The sequence below is a fragment of the Lepisosteus platostomus genome, chromosome 8, assembly GCF_059453375.1.
Source record: "Lepisosteus platostomus isolate fLepPlt1 chromosome 8, fLepPlt1.hap1, whole genome shotgun sequence".
Classification (NCBI taxonomy): Eukaryota; Metazoa; Chordata; class Actinopteri; order Semionotiformes; family Lepisosteidae; genus Lepisosteus; species Lepisosteus platostomus.
Window position 1 is genome coordinate 9,166,728 of NC_142618.1, and position 24,967 is coordinate 9,191,694.

The 24,967-nt window shown below is 39.3% G+C and overlaps 1 protein-coding gene across 8 annotated transcripts in view; it reads left to right on the forward strand.

Moving 5' to 3' along the window:
* The window catches only part of pde7a (phosphodiesterase 7A), a 51,546-nt gene extending 29,010 nt beyond the window's left edge, over nt 1-22,536 (forward strand). For 4 of the 8 annotated variants that reach the window (XM_088642329.1, XM_088642331.1, XM_088642334.1 and 1 more), the window contains exons 2-13: nt 4,414-4,474; nt 8,497-8,586; nt 12,639-12,790; nt 13,557-13,620; nt 14,196-14,291; nt 14,661-14,761; nt 16,656-16,787; nt 18,090-18,181; nt 19,312-19,456; nt 19,659-19,755; nt 20,112-20,192; nt 20,813-22,536. In XM_088642329.1, the coding sequence (XP_088498455.1) occupies nt 4,414-4,474; nt 8,497-8,586; nt 12,639-12,790; nt 13,557-13,620; nt 14,196-14,291; nt 14,661-14,761; nt 16,656-16,787; nt 18,090-18,181; nt 19,312-19,456; nt 19,659-19,755; nt 20,112-20,192; nt 20,813-21,024 (1,323 nt within the window). In that variant the 3' untranslated portion in view covers nt 21,025-22,536. The other 4 variants (XM_088642330.1, XM_088642335.1, XM_088642333.1 and 1 more) reach the window with 2 other exon arrangements.
* The last annotated feature ends 2,431 nt before the right edge of the window (nt 22,537-24,967 follow it).

The window sequence follows — 24,967 nt, forward strand, 5'->3', positions numbered from 1 at the left end:
GACTTTAGATTGGTGGCTGATGGTCATGAGACTATGCCAGTTTCTGAGGTTACAAACTTATGCGACACATGATGGTGCATGATGGTGATTCAGAATATTATGTACCACAGAGCACTCTTGTCTGGGTTTGGTATGGAGAAAGCAATTCAAGTTTTCAGTCTTTAACCTTGGTATTATAACACAGATATTGAGTAATGTTCCTACAGAGATCAAGCAGAGTGTCCGGCATGTTACAAACAGTGCATTAGTACTCGGTCTGGGTTATAATGAGAGAAAACTATTTTACTGTAATGAGGGTTGTGTATGTCCAGTCCTAGCATCGTTCCACTGGTTACCAGTTAAATATTGAATCAACTGTAACATCTTGTTGCTTACGTTTCAGGCACTAAATGACCTGGGCCCAACTTAAATTTAAGGATTTTCTCTGTCAGCATTGACATTGTGCCAGAATGGAACTTCTGCTTTGTCAAAGATACTCTTGTTTATCCAAGGAAAAATTAGTGCTTTCCGTACTATGGTTCCACACATTTGGAAGTCCTTTCCTGGGTCTATTAAGAATTTGATTATGATGATTGTTTTTGTTAATCACCTCATTTTTATGGGTTTTAATGTGTAATTTAACTTGTGTAAATATTTACTGTCGTTCGGCTCTGACCTGTGTTCTGTTTTACTGTATTTTGTGAAGTGCTTTCATATACTTTTAAATACGATCCACAATATAAAATACTATTACTTCAGATGCTTGTGTGTATGTATATATGGAGTATAGCAGCTCTACTGTTTATTTTTCATTCTGAGATCTATGCCAAACTTAGTTTTCATTGATGTTGAGGTCATTGTACCTTGGCCTCCAAGTAAAAACTCTTAAGTAGTTTTCAGGTAAACAAAAACTGACAACCTTGAAACTTTGAACAGAAACAGATCTTTTTGAGTGTGCTGTAGTCTGGAGCCTGATTTAAAGTATACAATGTCTGGAGTCTAGACCTTTGAAGGCTGTGTGCACAGTCACATCTGTTTCTGTAAGACATCATAGGCATTTGTCACAGGCTCTACACTCTGTGTAAGTAGTCCTTGTGCATACTAAATAAGGTTTTTAATAGTCCTTAACAAGACTTCCAGTAACCAGTACCCTTAATATTTCATTCTGGCAAGCTGAGATACGTTTTCGTAGAAAGGAATAGTTGGTAAGTGTCACTAATGATTTACATTAAATGTTTGAGCAACAGCCTTGTGAAATATGTAAGTGGAATGCTTTAAATGGCTGCGTTAGATGTTTCTTCTTTTGCTGCAGAAAACCATAGAGCAGCTCTTTTGTACCTCTGTTTACGAGGATTTTGTTTTGCATTTTAAAGCTCGGAGGGATGAAGGGGGAGGCGAGGGGTTGGGTTGGTAATGGATAAAAATCAAGTATGCAAATTGGTTCAGCCAATTGACGTCATAGAATGAATTTGATGCCATCTCGGGACACCCCAGCCAACTATCTGAATGTAGTCCTGGAGGTGTGCCAGTGTTTTCTGTTAGCTGTTTGTGGTAGAGCTCAGAAAGCATGAGCGCTTTCCTCCGAAGGCTGCAGGGGTACGAGGCGCAGGGCCCTGCAGAGGGGCACTTTCAGGGTTTGTGTCGTCCTCAACAGTGAGCTATTGTAAGGACAACAAGAAGGAGCAGCAGGTGTATGTGGATAATACAGCTCATTTGAGGGGGAAAAAAGTCATAATATTTAAAGATAATGGATTTATTATAACCTGCTATAATACCCTCGTGGCAGAGGGCAGCGAGATATCGCCATAGGAGTGTGTGATGTGAGATTATTCTGACAGGTGGCAGTGGACTTTGTGTGACCTTGCAGCTTCTCGACCTTGGGCTGCACGCAGCCGCAAGAGCCTGGACTCCTGCTGAGTGTTTCACAGCGGCTGCTTTGGTTTCTCTTTCATAACCTCAAACCCCGATGTGGGGGGGGGGATAAAAGTGGATAGCCATTTGTCTACATCGATCTGCCTGAGCTGTTTTGTAGAATAAAGTATAGCAGAAACCTGGTTTTTCAGTTATTTAGAGGTAGTGTGTTGTGCATCAGACAACAGAAACCGTTCTAAAAGTGGGAGGGGATGAGGGTTGATACTGGGTGGTGCTCGGCACAAGGATTGTATTTAAATACGCCAGCAGCCATATCATTCTGCAGCTCATAACTGGCAGCCCGGTGTAGCTCAGCAGGTGTGAGCCTGGTCAGTACCTGGCTGGGAGACTCCTGGGAAGTTAAGGTTGCAGCTCGTCAGCAGGTCTCTCAACGCCACTTGTCTGATTTAAGAAAGATTAAGTACTTTCTTAATCTTGTCTGATTAAGAAAGTACTTCCTAAGATGGTTTAAAAAGGCTCAGATATCTCCCCAGATCCTCACTAACTTTTACAGATGCACTACAGAAAGCACACTGACAGGTTGCATCACACTGTGGTGTGGCAACTGCAGTATCGCTGACCGCAAAGCCCTACAGCAGGTGGTGAAAACTGCCCAGTCCATCACTGGGGTTGCTCCCCCATCCATCCAGGACACTTATGATGGGCGGTGCTTGAGGAAAGCTCTGAGCATCATCAAAGACCCCACACACCCCAGCTACAGACTGTTTGACCCTCTACAATCTGGAAAACGGCACCGGAGCATTCGGGCCTGAACTACCAGACTCAGTGACAGTTTTTACCCCTGCACTATCAAACTATTAAACTCCCAGCCTCTCTCACCTACGATCTGAACCGTTATACCATATACCTGTGTATGAGTATGATGACAATGAATTTGAACTTGGTGTGCAACAGTTCTGCATGTTATTTTGATGAATCACACGTCAGGAAGGTGTCAAGTGAGAAATAGTTTCACGACTGTGGTAATAATGTGGTAAGAATTTAAGTAACATACAGCAGATGATGATCTGAGAGAGACCAGTATTACATAAATGTAGTGAAGAAACAGCCATATATCCTGCAAGTACTTCTTCATCTGTGTTGATACAGGTCATTTGTATACATCAACATGCATTTTAGGATGTAGTTGTAGGCTGGATTAACCAAGATTTTTCAAGTGATATGTTGCTAAGATACAATCTCTAATGCTGTTTAGTGCTACTGATGCTTTAACTAGAAATAAGGAACTTTAGAATCTGATAATAGTTTCATGTCTTGTTTTCTGTTTGAATGCAGAAAAAGCACCTCTTATTCAAATGATAAAAACCGTGTAACATTGAAGTTGGTAACCCATAATTCCCCACTGTGCCTTAGGGTGTAGGTAAAATAACTCTTTAATTCATCACGTACCTAAATACAAATCTGGATGATATTTACTGTGACAGGGCAGAAAAGGGCTGCCTTTACTCTTGGTAGCCAAATTATGTAAAAAAGTTTTGCTTTGCTTGCCGGTACGCCTGTAACTGTGGGAGAATATCTGTTCAGAAAACATGATCGCAGAAGTTGTCCGACATGGAGACCAGTTTGATTAGCCAAATTGCTGCAGTGGAAGGAAGGTATGAATCATGATGAGAAAATTACTTGCTGTTCGGGATTACTGGCTACAAATGTGTAAGAAAGTACTACAACAAACTGACTTTTTAAGATGCTGCTTTTAAACATTTCCTTTCCTCCCTTTTTCTTTTGCCCAGTTTTTTAGAGCTCTTGTTTTATCTAATCACGACTACAGCGTTCTTTAACATAAGTCAATTTAGACTTTAAACTAGACTTTAAGAAGTCGATTCAGAAGGGAATGCAGCGTATTTTGTCTGTGTGGATTGTGTGGGAACGTCCTAAACGATAAAAATAAGATGGGGAAGCTCCGAACTTGATGTAGCTACCTATTAGGCTAAAAAAAATCTTTTGAGTCTTGAACAGATAAGACTGCGAGTCCTGATTCAAGAATTCAGAACTCAGAGGAATTGACAAAGTCAATCTAACATTGTGAAAGCGAATACGCTGACCTTTCAAGAAACTGCGACATGCAGTACACGACTAGCCGTTTGCAACCAACTGAATTGAATGGGGCCACATATCTTCTTCCTGTTTCTAACCTTTGTGTTTTTTTGCAGCTCCCCAAAACAGTCCTTTCAGCTTGATTTGATCAGACAAATTGTTTTAATGTAGTGTTGTATTCTACCGGTGTCCTTTCAATTACCGGAAAACTTGTAAAACACATCTAGTTAATACTGTTTATATTGATATGTTGATTGAATTTCTAAATTGATATTTTTAAGGTAAATTTGAGTTTATACAACTCCTGTTTTTGCAACTTTAAATTATTTCATGATATATTTAAAATGTTTAGATTTCCCTTCACATCATGGTAGGATTTCCTAGTGTCTGATTTAAAACGCCTTTATCCCACTTAGTAGTGTTCCATACTTTCAGAATGCTCATTTTTCATCTTTTTTTTTTTTGCAGAGACGTGGAGCAATCTCCTATGATAGTTCTGATCAGACTGCTCTGTATATTCGTATGCTAGGTAAGTACTGTTTCTACTTTTGCTGGAACTCCTGTAAGTTGAGAAAACCACTTTGTCTGGTAGTACTGGAAAAAAAAGTGGTTTTCAAAGGTGTTTTTTTTTATTTCACTTATTTAACAATTCGAAGATTGCCAAACTACACAAGTCACTGAAACCCTTGCTTCCATCCAAATGATCTTTAAACCCATGCTGAAACCAAAAATATAGAACAATTATCCTTTGATCAGATCCCATGCTTATCTACACACTAAAGACCACTGGGTTAACTAAAGACCACTGTTGTTATCTAAAACACGTATTCTATGAAATCTTTAATTTCCTTTCATCTATGTTGAGTGTGAATTTTAAATTACAGTACTTCCAAAATGAAGTGAATATGGCAACTTTTTTTTTTGTATGTTAAGCTTCAGTCTTGCCATTTGTTTGGCGTAATTGCATTTGCTGATTAACTGGAATGATCACTAGTGAGTGCTCTTGATCTTTTTGGCATTCCAAGGGTTGGAATTGTTATATCAATTCCTGAATAAAATATCATCAGGGGCCAATGTTTTCTTTTCCACCTCTCAGTAATATAATTAAACCTGCTAGTTTGACCACGGACCCCTTGAAGTGAAAGGTGGTCTTGAGCAGGTGTGCATGCAGTTGGGTCCCTGCTTCATACCTTACACTCATTGCAACATAAATGAACCTGCCCTCCATGTTCCTGCATGAGTGATGAGGCAGTTAGAGAAGTGGAGAAGGACAATTCTTCAGTGACTTGTTTGCTCAGACCTCTAGTAATTTTACAAGATGAAGAGTAATTGTGATTTCTGTGAATAGCTGTATTTGTCATTGTGACTTTGTTCCATGCGTGCTTCAGTTTATTTTTTTGTACCACAGTCTTGTCCAGTGATATCAGCCTTTTGTTTGTGTTTTGTATTTTTTTCCATCATAAAATGTCAATGTTTTTTGCGTTAATCACTTCCCATCAATTTCCATTCTGAATATGGTGGGTTTGTCCACAGCTTCATCAGTTCAGTGAAACATCAATGAAGAAAAAATAAGTAAGCAAGTTATTAACTGAAATTTGAAATGTTGTCTAAAATAAACCAGTGCTAGGAAAGACAAATCGTCATTACAGATGTTAAAACTTTGTAATCTCACTGGTCCTCAGTTTTAGTGAGGGACACCAGGACCAGGGCATGCAAATCACACTCAAAGCTGAGCAGATCATTTCTGTTCTTAACAGAAGGATGAACTTATTTGAAAAATGAGCTTCACCTTTCTTTGCTAATCATAATGCTGGCATGATCCTGTGATTTGGTCACATTTGTAAGCAATAAGCTACTTTTTTCCCCAACTCTGGTTTCATGTTGCCCTAGAAATCTGCCACAGACCAGATTCATGAGGCCAGCATAAGGCAGTAATTTTGTAAACATTGTAGCCTGATATTGTTTAATATCAGGAGAAGATGTTTAATTGCTATTGGTCTGTTACTCTTGGTTGCGAGCTATCCTTCACGATCACTTTTGTGCCTACATCACAAATTTGAGTAAAACATTCTTGCATCCGCTTCCTGATAGGTTTGCAACCTTTGCTTTAACCTCAAACCTTTTGATAAATAATCTTATATATAATCTTTTGTCTGAGGTTCTGAGTGGTTTTTTTTAAGTACAGAGATATTCAAGGTACATGCTAGCAGCTTTTACAAACATACTGAGGCTTTGTGAAATTGCCAGATGAATACCAATACATTTGAATAGAGTATTTAGTGTATAATTACACATTTATAATGATCATTTTCACATTTTACTTAATAAAAGTTGAAAAATACAAATGCACCTACATTTCTTTAGCTAACTTTTATATACAGTTCATGCAAGACATGAATAATTGGGAGGCTTCATGCTATTGGACAAGGGTTCTAAAGGTCAAGTCTGTTTGATTTCTCACGCTGGGTTATGCAGCTCTTGTGCCAGTGCTGTTGTAGGCGAGTTTTCTTTTTAATTAAGTCTAACTGTTGAGCTTAAACATTGATGGCTTTGTAAGTTGCAGTTTTACTATGTAAGAGTTACACTTTTTAGTTTGATTTGTCAGTAGGAAACTGGCCATAATTGCTGTTCATTCTTAGTCCATATATCCTTAATTAAAAATTAAATTTGCTTTTAAAATCTAGTGGTGGGTGTTTGTTATAAGAAAAAAATCCTACTTATTCAATCTTCTATTTTTCCATGAACATGAAAACACTTGATAGGCCATTCAGTTGGTGAGAGCAACAACTTGTGTATCCTGGGACAGCAGAATTTCTTAAACCTGCAGTCAATACGTAACCGAATGAGACACATTGGCATTTTACAGTTTGTAGTAAAATTGAAATGACTGAGTGCAGCACATTGATGGTGAGATTGTCATTCACGGGCTTAGAGCTTGGACCTCACAGCTCCCTTGATAGCAGTGACCTGCCCTACGACAAAGACCCCGTAGGATGTGCGCTGCGGGCTAGCTCTGCATAGTCTACGGTTCTAGGGAGGAAGTAATGTCATAGTCTACGGTTCTAGGGAGGAAGTGATGTCATAGTCTACGGTTCTAGGGAGGAAGTGATGTCACTTCTGTAATATGCTCAGTGTCACTGAATCCAGTTTCACTTGCCCTCAACGTGCAGACGGAACACGTTGTAGCCCACCTTTCAATACTTAACACATTTTATCACCCCCTAAAACTGCAGTTCTCGTGGCACTTACAATATGTTTTTATTTTTATTTTATTTTCAGTAGGTTTTTTTGAAATATGGGTTTACATATCCCAAGCCGTTGTCTTCTAGTTAAAAGCAAGGCACTAGAAGATAAAAAGAGAATGGTTTCATTATGCATTCCTGCTCGAAGACGTCTCTGGAGAGGTGGAAGTACTGTTCTTTGCCAGTCTAATTCTGCGATGGACAGAATTATTAATGACTAAGCAACTTGCTGTTGCTAGGCTTTCAGTCAAGTGACAGACAATGTTGCAAATAAATCTGCCTTGCAAATGAACACAATTGCCTTACCCTCCAAAAACTGAATCAAAATGTGTTTTCCAGCGAAGGTATTTTTACCATTTTTTTTTCTCAGTTAATATTTTTCTTGTCAGTGAATTAAGCTTTAAAAAGCAGTTATGGGGAAAGGTTTACACATTTTGAACTACTGTTCTGTATCTTTCTATATATTTTTTTTTTTCTGAGAACTGATGCAAGTGACCAGCAGGAAGAAAAGTGTGAAGCTGTGAATTACAGGGCACCCTTTGGCCTGTGTGTTATACCCAAGGTGCTTTTTGTTCCAAGAGATGTGTGAATCTGAGAGCCCTTCAATGAGTCATTGATTCTTCTACATACCTGTTTAAAACAATCTGAATTTATTTTCGTTGCTTGTTTGAATTATTTCACAGTGTTCTTCAAGAACATCCTGGTCAGCACTGCTTGCTTGTTCAGTTTTGCATTGTTTGTATCAAAGATTTCTACCTTATGTGTTTCCTTTACCTTGATTATTTTAAAACCTGCATTTCACAGATTTAGTTTCATCATTCACATTTTGTGGTATTAAATTTTAATTCACAGTTTTGGTATTTTGATAGGGGCTTGTGTAATATTCAAACAGCTGTTTTCAAGTAAGTAACTGCTAGTGGGAAAGTTTCTAATTTTACAATCATCAGCAACTGAATTGCTGAAAGCTGCCATTATTTTGTATTACAGTTTGTGCAAATTTTCTTGAAAGCCTTTGAAAGATGAAATATTGAATGAGTATTAACAGATGTCACGCTAGGTTGCACTGACAAGCATCATTAAAGAGTCTGTGTTTTACGTTTTGGTTTTGTTTGAATGCAAAGCACAAGCTTATTTATCTGTTTTGATGCCTCTGCTGACATTTACTTTTAATAATCATTGGCACGATGCTGCATGCTCATTAGTTGTCATACATTTTAAGCTGCTATTTGCCATTGCCAGATAAGCTCTGTTTTTCAACTGCAGGCCTTGTTGAAAGTTTCTTGAGGGCTGTTTTTTTCCTGCCTTCCAGGAGATGTGAGAGTACGAAGCCGGTTGGGATTTGAACCAGAACGACGGGGCTCTCATCCGTACCTGTACATCGACTTCCGAATTTTGCACTGTAAGTGTGAAAAGCAAGTACGAATATGATATTGGGCGTTTCCTGTGCTGTAGCATTCTACCCGTGCAAGACCTGAATGATCGAAACAAAATAATAATTATAACATCACTTTCTTAACCCTTTACAATTTCTTGCATTAGGAATTATCTTTTCGCATACCCCAGCTTGCTCTCCATGAGACACACAGATAGGGAGAGAGCCTGGGGTCAGAGCGCAGGGTCAGCCATTGTACAGCACCCCTGAAGCAGTTGGGGTTAAGGGTCTTGCTCAGGAGCCCAACGGAGTAGGATTTCTCTGCCAGCTGCGGGATTTGAACCGGCAACCTTCCAGCTACAGGGGCAGATCCTTAGCCATAGAGCCACCGCTCCGCCCATTTTACATTATCTGTAAAATGTGGATTTTACAGATAATAAACACATTTTAATTTTGCAGACACATTTTTAATTATCAAGAGCAAGTTACAGCAATCACAGTTTGTGCAATGAGTATTGTGGTTTCATGTGCAACTATTGTGTTGTGCAATATGTAATCTAATTAGGTCAAAGATATAAACTGGAGAATGGATCACTGTCATGAATTATGCAGTAAAAACACTGACCTCATGGAAAGCTGGTTTTGTTGTGGCTGTCAAGGAGAGCAGTGTAGTAGATGAATCATAGGGTTCAGGCTAGTGTACGAGTCTGGATAAATGAGCTTTGAGAATAGGCTGGAGCGTGACCGTAGATGCAGCAGTCCTGATGTTAGCAGGTGGATGGAGCCACGAGGGAAGAGAGCAGTTAATGAGAGGTGGAAGACAGTAGTTAATGAGCAGGAGTTGAGGGACTCAACTAGAGGTTAGTGGTCAGTTTCAAATACTGGACATAACCTCGTTCCCACCAATCCTGAGACTGACAACATGAATAAAAACAGCTGGGGTATGAAAGTGTTTTAACAGTACTTTTATGTAAATTGTTTTATTGAAATCATGGCAAAATCAAACTGCGAATTCAGTGTAAATAGGCGTATTCTAGTATAAAAGCACAAAACTGGGGTCTATCCAAATATAAAAAGAGCAAAGAGGACAGGGATTTTTTTAAAGGCGTTGTGGTGTTCTCTTTTTTTTTTCCCCCCAAATTCCTTTCACTGTCTTCCCCTTGTTTTCAAATATGGATGTGTTCCTTGTCCCCAGCCCCTGGCGCAGTCGGAATAGCCACGGCCTCCGAACCTCTGTACACGTCCCTTTTTGTTGCCTTCTGCCGACGGCAATAACTTCCGCTGAGATAAAAACACGTCTGGCTGCCAGTGTTGCCATGGCTGGTGATGAACATCAGACTGGCTCCAATCAAGAGGGCGCCGTTCAGTCCCCCTGGCTCACTTAGTTTTGCAGAAGCTCCTACTAGTCTTGCAGCCGCTTCTTAAAAGAAGGCCAGGGCGCTGCCTTCAGCAATGTGACTTGGCAGCCTGTTACATACACCCACCTCCCTTAACGCAAAGAGATGTCCCCCCGTTCTCCATTTTAAGTGCACTCTTCCACAGTTTCCAGACTTGTCCTCTTTATTTTTTGTGTGGCGCTGTTAATAGTTTTTCTTTTGGATCGGACAGTGTTGCACATGCTGAACTGGCAGGGCCCTCTCCTGCCCTGGCCACTCTCGTACAGGTCTGGGGGAGGGGAGGGCCGCTGTCTCGGCAGCGCCTTGGCTTGGCTCGAGTCACAGTGGGGACGGCCAGGGCAGCTGCTGGTGTCCTCCGTCTGGGGATGGTATTCCGTGCTCACATTGGCTCCGCTCTGACACCACCCCACTCCCTCAGCATCCACAACAGCTCCATTCTGGGCCTCATCCAGACTGCTCCAGCCAGTCCTCCTAGCCCACCACTAATCTGAATCTAGACAGCACAGAGTTATCATAAACCATTTTAAAATACTGCCTTTAAAAGCAATTGTATAGTGCTTTACAATATTTTTACACAAAATGGAATTAAAACTAGAAAGCCAAGGAAAATACGGCCGCTGCGGAAGATAAAACAATCACAGAAAAAGACTCTAAAAAGGCTTTTGGCGAAAAGAGTCTGTCAGTCATAGGACAGTAATAATAATCCAAAAGAATTGGAAAATTTGAAATGGCTATTGATGAAAACCTTGGACATTTTGCTTAAAGCGCACAACTCAAGATGTTTAAGACTGTAGTTTTTAAAACCCTGTTAAATTTTTGTGAAGAATGACTAATACGATTGGGACAGAATAATTAGCAGCTGCCTTTTTATTTACCATCAAATGTAGTTTTACCTAACAATAAATAGTTTCTTTCTCACAAAAGTATATGAGAAACAGCTGACAAGTAAACTTTGGACTCGGAAGAACTTTTCAGTTACACCAGCTTTTGTCCGGGGTATTTTTCAGTTTTCCCTTGCGATCATGTATTTTGGGATATTTCATCATAGGCTCCCTCTCACTGTTTTGTTCTTTTTTTTTATTTTAGTTTCAAGTCCCAGGTACACTTTTTGAAGATATCTTAAAAACAATTCTGTGCATTTTCAGTACTTAATCCTAAAGCGCTAAACAAAACATGTAGTTGAAAGTATTAGTTCAAATGTGCGGGTTTAATACTTTGTGATGCCTTCTTTTGGTTTAGGCAATGCAGCATACAGCATACTTACAAAGTCAGCAATCTCACTCTGAGGAACTGTAGTTGTAGAGTATTTGTACAGTCTGGAGGAGCCCATTGAACTGTTCTGGTGTTGCGATTTACAGTGATCAATTGAGGGCACAGAGTGTTCACACTTTAAGATTCCCTGATGCAAGGTGTAATTTGGGACATAGACAGAAGTTACTCTAAATTACCTTCGGGCTTACAGGGTATGTTATGGGAGCTTCTGTGAGGGTCACTTGGTAGTTTGGTAGGCAGCAAAACCTCTGCCATAAAGTTTTTTTTTTTTGGGGGGAGGGGAGTGCACCGGATGGCCTAATACTTTAAATCACCTCTGGTCACTTTTTCTGGGGGAAGTCGTCCACATACAGTTGATCCCACGATGGCTGGATCCACCTGGTCAGTCACTTGTGTGCGTTTTGTTCCTCTGCCTGAATGGCGGAGGCGCCGCGTGCCTCGCGGCAGTTAAGAGTTCTGGAACTCCGAGTTCGAAAAGCCGCTGCTGCTTTTTTTCCAAGACCAAACAAATTAACTGAAATTCTGTGGCCGAGGGGTTCGTCTCGCCTGCTGGGCGTTGTGCTCAGCTTGCATGGGGCCGAGGGAGAAAGGTGCGTAGCAAGGTGGAAAGAGGCCCTTTCCCAGGGAAACATTCAGGGAACCTTTTCGGACTTGGTTTAAAATGGCTTGTTGGTTTGTTTAGTTCTCTTTTTGAGGTCACTTAACTTCTGTATGGTTTGGCTTAAGGAATGTGAAGTCCGGTGAATGTTGAAAGATGTGTTTTCAAAAGAAATTTGAATGGTGTTTACTTTCTGTCATTTAAAAATGTGTTTCTCTGAAACATAATTGGGAATTTGGAAGTGGGATGCGCTTTGACAAAAAACGTCTCGTTTAAGCCCCTAACCAGGAAAATTTTGACTTGTTTGCCGTATTAGTAAATTAAGTTAACTATGACAGAAAATGTGATTTGACTATACTTAGAAACTATGTGGATCTGCCTGTGTGGATGGAAAAACAATTTAGTGTTTTTAAAAAGGATTTTCAAGCGAATCCGTTGTGAAGCAATGTAGGAAGATCGCCAGTGTCACTCTGTTTTCTTTTTTGTGGATATTTCTGCAATTCTAAATGTGAAACCAATGTTATGTGCTTTACAATGTAGCCCCTCCAAGCATAAGTGCTTTAAAATCTCTCCTCCCCTACGTTTAAAAAGTTGTCACAGACTCCTTTATGATTTGGGGTGTTGGTTATTCCTGTTTTACAGACGTTTGTTTACAAAATAGATTAATAAAAAAGCATTGAATATTCTTTTTTTATTAAACAAAGGCAAAACCTGTTTTGTCTTGGAAATACAATTCGGGGGTTACGGTGATGGTGTAACCCCTTTGGTGTGTTGTGTTTTCTTTTGCCCGTCTCCTGGCGACGCCCCTCCAGCCCGCCCCGAGTCTGCGGGCCCTTTGTCTGCCAGGAAGGTCCGCCGGCTGTTGAGTTTCCAGAGGTACCTGCACTCCTCGCGTTTCTTCCGGGGCGCCCCTCCCCAGAACCCCCTCTACATCCTGGACGATGACTACACTGGCCAAGCCAAGGTCTGGGCGTGAGAGAAGAGGGAACTTCACTGTCCGATTTCTCCATGGCTTCGCCATACACAAACGCAAAATAACACGTCACGCAACATAAAATACACGTTCAATCAAACAGTAGTCTTAGATGTGCATCAGTATACACGCATCCTGATCTACCCATATCACAGCTCCATTTCACACAGTCTGATAGCTCCATGCAGGGAGCAGTCACTTAGCTGTGGCTAATATACTGATTGCACACGGAACAAAGGATTTCTTGTAGACATTTCTCTTGACCACAGGCTTTCTAAAACACCTCCTTGAAGGGGGCAGCTGGAAATGGGAATGAAGAGGGTAAGAGGGGGGTCATCATGCCCTTTTCGCTCTGGGGAAGCCGCTTTGAAAGAAAGTTATTCTTTTACTTGGAGGAAAAAGAGACCTGGAAAAGACAGTTATGAACTGGAACTGCTCAGATGGTTCACCATTTAGAGACGCTGCCTGTTTTGAAGATTTGGAATGTGAAGTTGTCATTAGAAGAGTTATAAAACTAAAATAGTTTGTTTACTACAGAAAATCTGTTCTGTTTGTTAATATTAAGGCCGTTTAATGTTAAGCACAGACTGTTTTTACATTAACATTTCTGATTACAGCATTAAATGAAAATGAAAGCAAGTTCTCCATAAATTTGCTCATTTTTTGTAGATGTTGTAGCACAATCACTGTGAACACAATTAAGATCCTTTGTTGATGTGTAAATCTGTGTGGTCATTTTAGAAATATTTTTTTACAGTGTATGCTGGAAAAAGTTGGAAGCTGGAACTTCGACATATTTCTGTTTGACAGGCTAACAAATGGTAAGTTTGATAAACAGTAGTCTAGGAAGCTCTGTGTTGAAACCTGATTACATTAAATGATTCCTAAATTTATTTTACTTCCAGAATGCTTATTTATATATTTGGAGCAGCTCAGCGTTGGTAGACACAACCAGGGCTGGGCTTGAATCTCTTGGCTCCTGTGATTTCCTTGATGCCATTTCAAACAAAATCACCAAATTAAACAGGAGCCGTTGCTGTGAGCTGAGAAGGAAAGGAATAGCTCCTAATGGAATGATTACTAATTGGATAGCCGTGAAATGAAAAAAATACAGTACATTCTTAAAACAGTGCATTTGGCTAACGAATTGTGATGGCAGTGGCTTTCAAATTTACATTGATATGGCTTTGCACATCTACTGTTTTGTGATTTTCTGGGGCTGTTTCACTCAAGTGACATTTCCTGAAAGGCAGAAGAATATTATATAAACTTCATTATTAAGGTCAGCAGCTTGTACTTTCAAGGGTTGAATTAGTATAGTAACTGAAGAGGGGAGTGAGAAGCAATCTCATAATCCAATCCATGTTGTTAATTCCGTTGTTTTTATTTTTTCCAGGAAACAGCCTGGTCTCCCTGACTTTTCATTTGTTTAACCAGTATGGATTGATTGATCTCTTCCAATTAGACATGGTAAAACTCCGTAGATTTTTAGGTAATTGTTTTCCTTTTGATACAAGTTGTGCATGTGATTGTCCTGGATTTTTTAAGTTGGGTTGGAGACTTTTTAATAAATATACATTTGTGAATCTTCAGTGATATTTAGAAAAATTGGGTTTTCAGTTACAATGAAATGTTCACTATGTTAATGTTTCCTATTTAACAGAACATTGTGTTTAATGAAATAATTTGTGTAGAGCATAGTTTACATGGTCTTAAACTATAATGAAACAGTAGGAGTGTGGCTGTGCTTGCACATAAGCAGTGAGGTGGTGATAGAGAAAAAAAATGTATATATGTTTCTGCCCTCTTGGAATTGCGCAATGTTGTAATAGTTTGATGAATCCGTTTGTGTTTTTATTAGTAATGGTTCAAGAAGACTACCACAGTCAAAACCCGTATCACAATGCTGTTCATGCTGCTGATGTGACTCAGGCCATGCACTGTTATTTAAAGGAGCCCAAGGTGAGAAAGACCATTTTATTTTCTGCACTGTACTGTAAGTGAGCTTAACCAGCATGTATGTTTGCTGTCGCGGTTTATTTTCATTCTGGTACGGCGGATGACGATGAAATGAATCAGTGTTACTGGTGATCTTATTAATGCCAGTTTTTCCAAACTAAAAATAATGTTTTTCAATGCGTTATCACTGGGGATCTTTCTGGACAAATGTGACCAGTAGAAGCAGGATGGGTTTGACCTGAGCCAGAGGTACTCTGTGTTGGAACAGTGTGTATGTGTTCAGTAGTAGAGGTGTTTTTAAACTAGGAAATTGAGGCAAATGGCTCAAAGTGGGACAGTTTAGGAAATTTAGGACTAAGAACATGAAGATCAAACTTAAGAACATATCCATTATTTTGCTTATAGCTCCATGCAAGTAACTTGAAGACTAAAATGCAAGAACATGAGGCTGTTGCACAATTGCAATAAATAACGTATTGTGATATTGTGGGAAAATACGAAACCTGTTTAGGGAAGAATGACAGGGCTGACTGTAGAATTCACAGGTATACCTTGTTTTGGAAAAAAAGGCTAGATAGAAGGGGAGGTGAGATGGAACTGTATACTGTAAATAACCTGCGTGCCAGATAAGGGAGGCTAGAGGGGTATGTAGAATCTGCATGGGTAAAGTAGAACAATATTAGCTCAGGCCACTTAAAGAGATTAGGAATAGAGTAGAAAATGACATTATTTGGAGATGTCAGTTTTCCATGCATAAAAGAAAAGCTTTTATGGTCAATGAGTGACTCCTTATTGACCTAGTCTTTTCAGACAGCCCTGATCTAAGGGATGTATGTGATAAGACCACAGGGAGGTTGTGACCATAATATACTGTTTTTTGATAAACACCTTAAAGCACCAGTCCAACATTAGGGTTTATAATATTAGAATAGCAGGCTAAGAAGTAATGAGGCACGGTTTGCAGGCAGTGGACTGGGAACAGATCGTTGTGGAGTCAAAGGAGGAAGAAAGGTGGTTTTCTTCAATAACAATGTTAAAGGCAAAACATATTACTTGCTCAGTTAGTTAAGTTTTAAGCTAGGAAAATAAGGACTGGATTGTTTAAGAAACTGAGAAATTAAGAATGTTTTAAAGATAAAGACCTAAAAACTGATAGTACACCTACTACATAAATATTCCAATGATTTAGGTTTTGGTTTAGTTAGAAACTAAACTAGTTAAATTTGCAGATCATACAAAAACAATAGAGTCACAAACAGAAACTGCAGGAATGAATGTACAAAAAGACTTGGACAAAATAATGGACTGGCTAGATGCTAAGCAAGTTAAAGTTAATGTCAGCAAGTGCAAAGTAATGAACGAAGGAAGTAGGAGCATATCACATAGGTGACTTTTACAGTGTACTTGTAAGATTTTTTTATTTTATTTTTGTCATTATACCGTGAAGAAGAGCAATAGGAATTATTCTGTGCATATTGTCAAATATGAGCAGGTTAAAGACCATATACATGTAAACTCTACAGAACACAGAGATGTAGGCACTGACTCCAGTTCCTGAAGGATATATGTAGGGTAAGCCCAGGAGACTTTCAGATTCATTGCAAAGAAAATGATGTGTGGAGACTCATTTAGGGTGGAAAACAGGAATTTGAGTTGTAGGAGATAGTCGAAAGCTTCAAGTTTATATAGTAAAGGGTTGGATCTACTTGGCTACTTGATGATTCATCTTTGAAGTTGGGATGAAACGAAATCACCATTCATTTGCAACTTTTGTTAAAGGTCATGACTTAGGATTGTGACACTTCAAGAAATTGGAGCAAAGTTTCCATTTTTGATAATATTTCCAGATATTAAAAGGACTCCCTGTCCTGAAATGTGACTTCTTGTTCCTTTTTAGCTTTCCAAATCCCTCACTTCATGGGATATCCTCCTGGGTCTGTTGGCAGCTGCAACACATGACTTGGACCACCCAGGAGTTAATCAGCCTTTCCTCATCAAAACAAATCATTACTTAGCAGCTCTATACAAGGTAAGAGCAGGCCCTGTGGCAGAGAGTGATCAGAAGTCAAATGTTTTGTTTTTTAATACAGGTGATGACGCCTCCTTGTGAGTGAGGAAAGAGGAGAGATAATCTACAAGGTTTTGATCATATTTGTATAGAATAGGTTAGACTTGATTAATTCTAGCAGGTATATCGCCCTGCAACTCACATCTGGCAGCCCACTGTAACACAGCAAGTTGAAAGCCAGGTCAGTACCTGGATGGGAGAAAACTAGAAAAACTAAAGTTGTTGCTGAAAGTGGTGCTAGTGGGGGCCAGCAGGGGGCACTCACCCTGTGGTCTATGTGGGTCCTACTATCCAGCGTTATTAGAGTTTTTAAAATGGGGAAATGGTACTGAATCATAGCAGATTCATAACTGATACGTGGGTGGGCATTGACATGATCACCATTCCAGGTATAAGGGGGAATGCTTTGAAGCGATTGGCCTATTTCAGGGATGTGGACTTCTCAGTTGTCATCTGCCTTGTTTTAAAGGGTGAAAGTGTCTTCACTGACATTTTAAGAAGGGAAATGATCTATTCTAAGTCACTTAAATGTTTTAAATTGAGGTCCTAATATATGTATTTTTTCATATGTAACTAGATTTCATTACCCTAATACATTCTGTTTTTTCCTTAACTTTCTGCATGTCATATTGTACTTTTCTTCCCGAGAACTTTTAACATTGATGAAAATTTTAAGCCGTTATGCAAATTGTCTTCAGAATACACTGGCATGGATAGAAATTTTATTTGCTCTTTACTGCCTTGGGGAAATTACATTTCAATATTATCTATGTAAAGAAGTCTTTACACAGTGAAATTAAAATGTGACAGTAGCAGCCTTCAAAGGGCACTAGATAATTAAGCAAATCCACTAACATCACCTTGCATCCAGACCCTGTTATTTCCATTATAAAGATTTATATACTGTGTTAATCAAAGCTGTGAGTCATAGTTGCATCTTTATTTTCCTTGACTGGAAAGTATAGGTTCATTTTGTGGTGTCATGAATAATGCAAGTTTCCAAAGACATGCAGCATCCTGTGTTTTCTGTATGTACAAAGAACGTACTCAACTGGCACAACAGCAGAATTCTGCAACTAGCCGTAGACAATAGAACTAAAGTATTATCCAGGATATTTTAAATAGTTTTAAAGGATACATTTGTGGGTTTAATGCTTTAGTACTTAACTACAGTACTGCAATCATAAAATGTATTGCTGCTTGCTTGGCTTTATGTGCTGGCATTGGCAGCAGTAGAAAAGATGCCTTTGTGTTAATTTGCAGAATACCTCAGTTCTAGAGAATCACCACTGGAGGTCAGCAGTGGGCCTGCTGAGAGAGTCGGGGTTGTTTGCACATCTTCCTGTTGAAGACAGGTGAGAACAGTTTCTGGAGTCAGAAACTTTGATTTGATGTACAGCAGTTTTTACCCTGTAGACAAACAGAGCCACTCTTTTATCATTCTACATAAATGTCCAAATCATCTAAAGGTAATTGTCTTATTACGTATAATAACATCCATACTACTTCACCAGGTGCCTCTTTTTTCCCCCATGAGTATTTGACAGTTTAAGCAGATGTCTTTTAGCTTTTATAGAACGGGTTGGATTTTTTATTTTATATTTGCACACATTCTGTGCTGTATTATAGTGTCTATTTAATGCACAATCTGACAGGGTTCAACTAAAATCTGTGGCTACAATTAAAATAAACTTGTTTTGAGAAGCACACATACTGTACACTAAATGTTAAAATATTATTTTATTAGGCCATGCATTATTTTTAAGGCCATGCATTACAAATTATTAAGGTTAACTAGGAAATGCGACTCTAGATGGTTTTGATTTTACCAGGAAGTTTGTAACTTGGGATCATCATTTTGACAACTCTTGATAGATTATTTATTTTATGCTTCTGAATGATTACGTTGTTTACAGTGTGAACTTCATTGATGTAATAAAACTATTTATGCAGGTTTGAGAACAGGTGTATGGTTTCCTAGATTTACTTTAAAAAATATGCTTGTATTTACTTGTTGGTAATTGATCATATGCCACAAATGGTAAAGTAATAAATCAGGGAATAAAGACATAAACATGGTAAAAAGATGTTTATTTATGCCTTTAGTACTAAAAGCAAATCAGATATGATCCAGTTTGTCAGGTAAATGGCCTCTTTGTAATTTACTGTTACTATACTCCGACCAAATTTTGAATGTAAATTAACGGTACTGTTTTATAGTGTATATCTGAAATCTGGTTAAAAGACCAGCTGTAACTACTGAAGCGATGACAACATGAATGAAGACATGAAATATTAAAACTGGGTAAAATTACTCCCTCAAAACTGAATGAACTTTGTTCAGACCATTTCATATTTCATCATTTTTTGAAAGGAAAAAAAAGGAATTGTAATATCACAATAGCACTAGTTTTAGTCAATTTATTTTGATTAATTGTATTTTGATGCAGTATGCTGACCCTATATAATAATAACACCCCCTCAGGCTGAAGATGGAGAGTCAACTGGGCTCCCTGATTTTGGCCACTGATATCAGCAGACAGAACGACTACCTGGCACAATTCAGAACACATCTGGACAAGGGAGACCTATGCTTAGGAAATGCAGGTCACAGGCATTTTATCCTCCAGGTATAACCTTTGTTTTTTTTAAATATAAAGATAATTATATATCTTTGAAGCAAGAGCTTAGCATATTAGCAAACTTTTCCTGTTGCAGTCACACCAACAGCCTGCCGATGTTTTCTGCAGTAGTGCCTGCTTGTCTGGTACTCTGTTAAAAGTACTGCAGCAGTATCAGCTTTATTCTTTGGGTTTCCGGTTGCACCTTTAGATGGCTCTGAAGTGCGCAGATATCTGTAACCCATGCAGACCTTGGAGACTGAGTAAGCAATGGAGTGAAAAAGTGACAGAGGAATTCTTCCACCAAGGTGAGAGTTGTTCTAGGTCTGCTCTTTGTTCTTATCTCAAGTTTTCCGTCTGCATAGAAAATAGGATGTTTCTTCTGGCTACACCTTTGTACTGGTGTACTGCCCTGAGCTGTGTTTTGGTGACCTAAGATAGGATGATTATTGAATTGGTACAGTAGTTTGAGTAAATGGTAAAAATCAGTTAGCAAAGGACATGGTGGCCTGGAGTCCATCACTGAATTTGATCATCTTTATGTTGTGATATTTAATATGTTAATTAGTTTTTTTAATAACAAAAAGATAATTGAATTGATTGGCTTATGTTTTATATAAGCCTGTTTTTATAAGCCTGTCTCAAGGTGTTTTTTTTTTTTCAGGTGACATTGAAAAGAAATACAAACTTGATGTCAGCCCACTTTGTGATAGTCAAACAGACACTGTTGAAAATATTCAAATAGGTAAGATAAATTGCACATTTTTGGTCGAAGCTTAATAGTGTGGTCTTTTTAACTTGTTATACACAGTATGATGGCTGTGTTCCAGTGCAGGGATCTCCAAATCCCGTCCTGGAGAGCCCCTATCCAGATATTCTTACAGGTCACCGTATGTCACCTGTGATTTAAAGATTAGGTATACAGAGACATTACTTGATTAATTGATCAGTTACTTAATGAAGGGAACAGTGATCACTGAAGGCCACGAGAAATTGATTTTTGTTCCCAATGATCTCTTAAATTACTTAATTGACCACATGACCTGTTTAACTGATCAGAGCTGATTTGTTCCAGGCCTTGATGAATTAATTGATCATTAAAAGGCCACCTGAAAAACCTGGGATGGAGACCTCTGGCCTAATGTACATTAATCAAATAAGAGTGCACCTTAACACATGTAGTAATGATGATGTGAAGGCACTTGGGATAACTACCAAGGCCACTTTTCAAAATTACTTCAGACTGGCATTTGTACAAATCAAAAGATGACTTTGACTTTTTTTAAATGTACTTGTAATCTAATTTCTCCTGAGGCATAATTATAATCCATAGCTAAGCATGATCTGCACCTCCTGTGGTTCCAGGCTTTATGACCTATGTGGCGGAGCCTCTGTTTGTGGAGTGGGGTCGCTTCTCAGATACGCGTCTGTCTCAAACCATGCTGGGGTACCTGGGACTGAATAAAGCCAGCTGGAGGGGGAAGCTGCAGGAGCAGACCAGCAGCGGGGATGACACTGACCCAGCCTTGGAGGAAACGGACTCTGAAGTATTACCTCAGGGAAGCAAGGAGTTATGACTCTCCGCCGAGACCTGGCCAGACAGGGCAGAAGTGTCAGAGGGGTATAGGAATGGATTGGGACTTAAGTGCCATCACTTAATGGAACACCTTTGCCAGAGTTCAGTTTGCATGCCTCTCAGCTATTAAAACCACTGATTTTATTTTATCCCTTGACATAGAGCAATACATAGATACCTCATTTTGCTTCTGCTGTTTTATTTATTCTCCATTCTTTTCTGCATTATTCGCTGAATACATAACCCTTTTAACCGAGAGCTAAAGGGAACAGTATAAGAAACATGTTGTGGTAAAGTGCCATTTGTAAACTTTTTAAAAAATTCTTTAAACTGTTCTAATAACCTTGAGTATTTAGATTACTGGCTGTCAAAGACTGCACAGACAACCTAAGTATGTTCAATTTTAAAGGTTTCGTTTTCCTTGTGTTAAAATGTGAAAAGCCCGCTCCTTTTGCTGCCTCTATGAAGACTGTTTACAAATGTCTTTTTGTATTGTTTTATAAGTTAAATGTTGGTTCTGTAATTGCCTTTAAGCACAGGTGTCAAGAACCACTTTCATGGGGGATTTTATCCTACTGATGACATACAGTACAGTACAAACTTCAGACTGCGGCTGTAACAAACACCAGATGCCATAAACCCTGCAATGCTCCATTGTTTTTTTTGTTCTTGCACTGTGAAACTCTTTGGACGCACAGCCCAGGTTTCAGTCTACAAGGTACTGGGAATATGGCCTTTTCCCTGGATTTCGAAACTGGGAGCAGAACGCTGGCTTTCTTTCGGAATATCGTTGCTCTTTCAGTGGTGGCAAAGCATGTAGCTGTCACTGTCCTTAACACTTGAACAACTGCTCTTTCATTAAAAACATCAGAACTGAATTAACACTTTTAGCTCAGGGTGTTGCCAATTTATCTGGAAGAAATTAAGGGGGGAGCATGACGCCTTTAAAAGCAGGAAGGCTCGTCCCTTTTCAAGGCAAAGAAACACATTTACTGAAGCTGAAGAATGTGACAGTTTCAACGAGAAAATGCATTGAAATGCAACCTGGAAGACTGCAACAGATGCCTTAAAACTATGCACAAAAGCTAAGTGACCAAACCAGTTTTTATTTTCATGAAGTGCTGTTTATTGTTCTCTTAATGCATTGTCCACCTGTTGGCCTTTAGTGTGACAAAATTTGAACATTTTTGTAATAAAATTGAAGAATGATTTATTTTAAGCATCAAACATTCCATATGTTTTGTATTTTAAATTTAGTTCTGTACAGATAGCACAATTGTGTTGGTTTTGTTTGTTGTTTTAAATGATAACAGGTGCTTTTCTTATTTTAGGTAATGTTTTTTGTTATTACTGTAAAAGACTGTTTGATGAACCTGTTTACAATTTGTTGTAACAGCCATTTTGGGGAGAATACTTCAGCATCAAGCCATTTTGTATAGGCTTTGCCATATTGACCTTTTGATACATGCCTGTTGCAGTTACATTTTGATGAATAAAACAAGCTGACAAATTTGCAATGTTTTTTTTTTAAGTAGTACTAATCTTTTAACTTTTATTCTGGGAAAACTAAAGGGTTAGTGGGCTCTTTGTATAGTCGTGAGGAACTGAAAGTTAGGAAATGGTAAGTTTTTTTTTTACTTTTTTCAGTGCAAAAGAAAAGCAGTGCGATAGGTTAGACCAGAGGTTCTTAACCTTTTTGAGAGTGCGACCCTTTTTGGGGGTAAAAAATATTTCATGACCCTCGCCCCCTTATACACCCCCACAGATTAAAAAATCGTCACGTTGTATAAATTGGAAATCTACTCACTTAATGATGATAATTTTGATTTATATAGCACAGAGACTTCAATCAATGACTGACCGAATAATTGGCGCGTATATATCATACCATTTTTCGTAACTCAAAGCGCTTGTTACAAAAAATTGTTAAAAAAACTTTAAGCATATTAAAATAAGTAACAACAAATTAAAAGAACCATACACAAACAACACAAATAGCACAGAAATTATAAAAGAAAAATCAAGAAGAATAAAGTTTTAAAGGTTTAAAAATATCCACAGAGCCGGCCCCCCTGCTATTTTTAGGAATAATATTCTGCGGTTTGGGTGCGATGTAGTAAAAGGCTGCCTCTCCAGTCGTCCTATGCTTAATTTTTGGAATAATCTTGAAAAGGCGTGCGCTTGTTGCACTGGCCTCGATGGTGTTTACAGTACAAACCGCTTCATCCATTACTTGTTTGAGTACGGGGGGGCATTTTCTTAGCCGCAAGGGCTTGTCTATGAATCATACAACGCATCCACAAAGCGGACAGAGCAACGGCCTGTACTGTCGCGACGAGCCCGGGGTGAGAGCCAGTCATACTCGGGCACCGTCTGAGCAGATTCCCACACGCGTGTTCCGGTCAGTTTCAGGCGCGCGTACACGTGTCCAGCACAACGGAGTGTTGATCGCCAGTGGGAAGAGAACAAGTAATAGGTTTATTCCATACTGAAAAAAAAGAAGAAAGAAAACACAACGTTTCGGCTGTGGAGCCTTCTTCAGGTGTGAGAAAGGCAGTAAGCAAAGGTAATGTAGCGGGAGAACAAAGGCTGGGAGGGAGGAGGAGTGAGAGGCGGGAGCGGGGGACAGAAAGAGAGGCCAATCAAGAGGTGTGAAGTCAGAATAGTTGTCGAGAGGGGTGAAATGAAACCGTATTAGGTACTTTTCGCTCGGGAAGAGGACGAAAGAACAAAATATCTTCATTAATTTCTCCCTCTTCAACAAATCTGGCGTAAACGAGCGTTTTTCAATCTCCGGGGACATCAGTGGTTTTGTCAAGTTGTAAAGATACACACTAGATTTGATCTTGGCGATCACCTGCTCCTCCACGTCTCTTGCCATACGCCCAATGCGGTAACGCACGGTATCACTTGACACTGGTCTCAATGCTAGCTGCTCTGCAGCGCTGTTCCCCCACACATGATTGAAATCGATTCCTTAGCGCACGGTAAGAGAAATGTCTCACCTAACGTGTGTGGCTTCCCAGGTTTGTCAATCCAGTTAGCTTTGACGAAAGACGCCTGCAGCGTCTTCTGGTTCACAGTCGTGGCTCTTTGGAGGGCAGATTGTTGGCCTCTTAGTTCCTGTAGCTTTTGTTTAAAAAAAAACTCAACAGGTTTATACTGCAAGGTCGAGTGTCTGGTCTGCTGGTGGCGTAGCAGTTTCTAGGGCTTGAGGCTTTTAGTCGTGCAACCTCTCTAACACTTGTGTCTGTATACTAAATCTGTACTTTAGGTACTTTTCGTCGTATTTTCTAATTTTCTTCGTTTTTTTTTCCCTTTAGGAGTTTTCTGCAGTGCGTTTCTCCACGTGATCTTTAGCTCTCACTTTTCCAGTGCCACCTATAAATAAATGCTCCATTGCTAGGCTAATCACGATTTATTTGCAGAAAAAAAGGGCTACAAATATAAATGGCCCACGCAGTAGAAATGAATGTAGCACCCTCGCCGGACGCACCGCAGAGCAGGCTAGGAGTTGTAGCCGGGGGGTGGTCTGTGGATTCTCAGACTGACCACTAAGTCACCCTGCTGCTGTAAATAGTGTTAACCGTGCAGGTGTATATAATAGTTCATTGTTTACCTCCGTTATTGTCCTTTGATGTGAACCTGCGTACGTGTCTCGTTTACCACTCTAGTGTCTAGCATTTCGTATTAACGCAAAATGTTTCTTGTTTAAACACACTATTATCTCGTATAAAGGCAATCATTTTCTCGTTTAAATGCAATACTGTCTTGTAGAAACGCACATTGTTTTTGCTTCATTCCAAGTACACCTCAGATGTATCCTACCTGTAGTTCCATGAAAGGAAACGGCTAATTGCAGACCTCGAGATAAATGTAATCCACCGAATGAACTAGCGGAGAAATCTGAAGCTGGTACAGAATATAACACAGGCGACATCAGC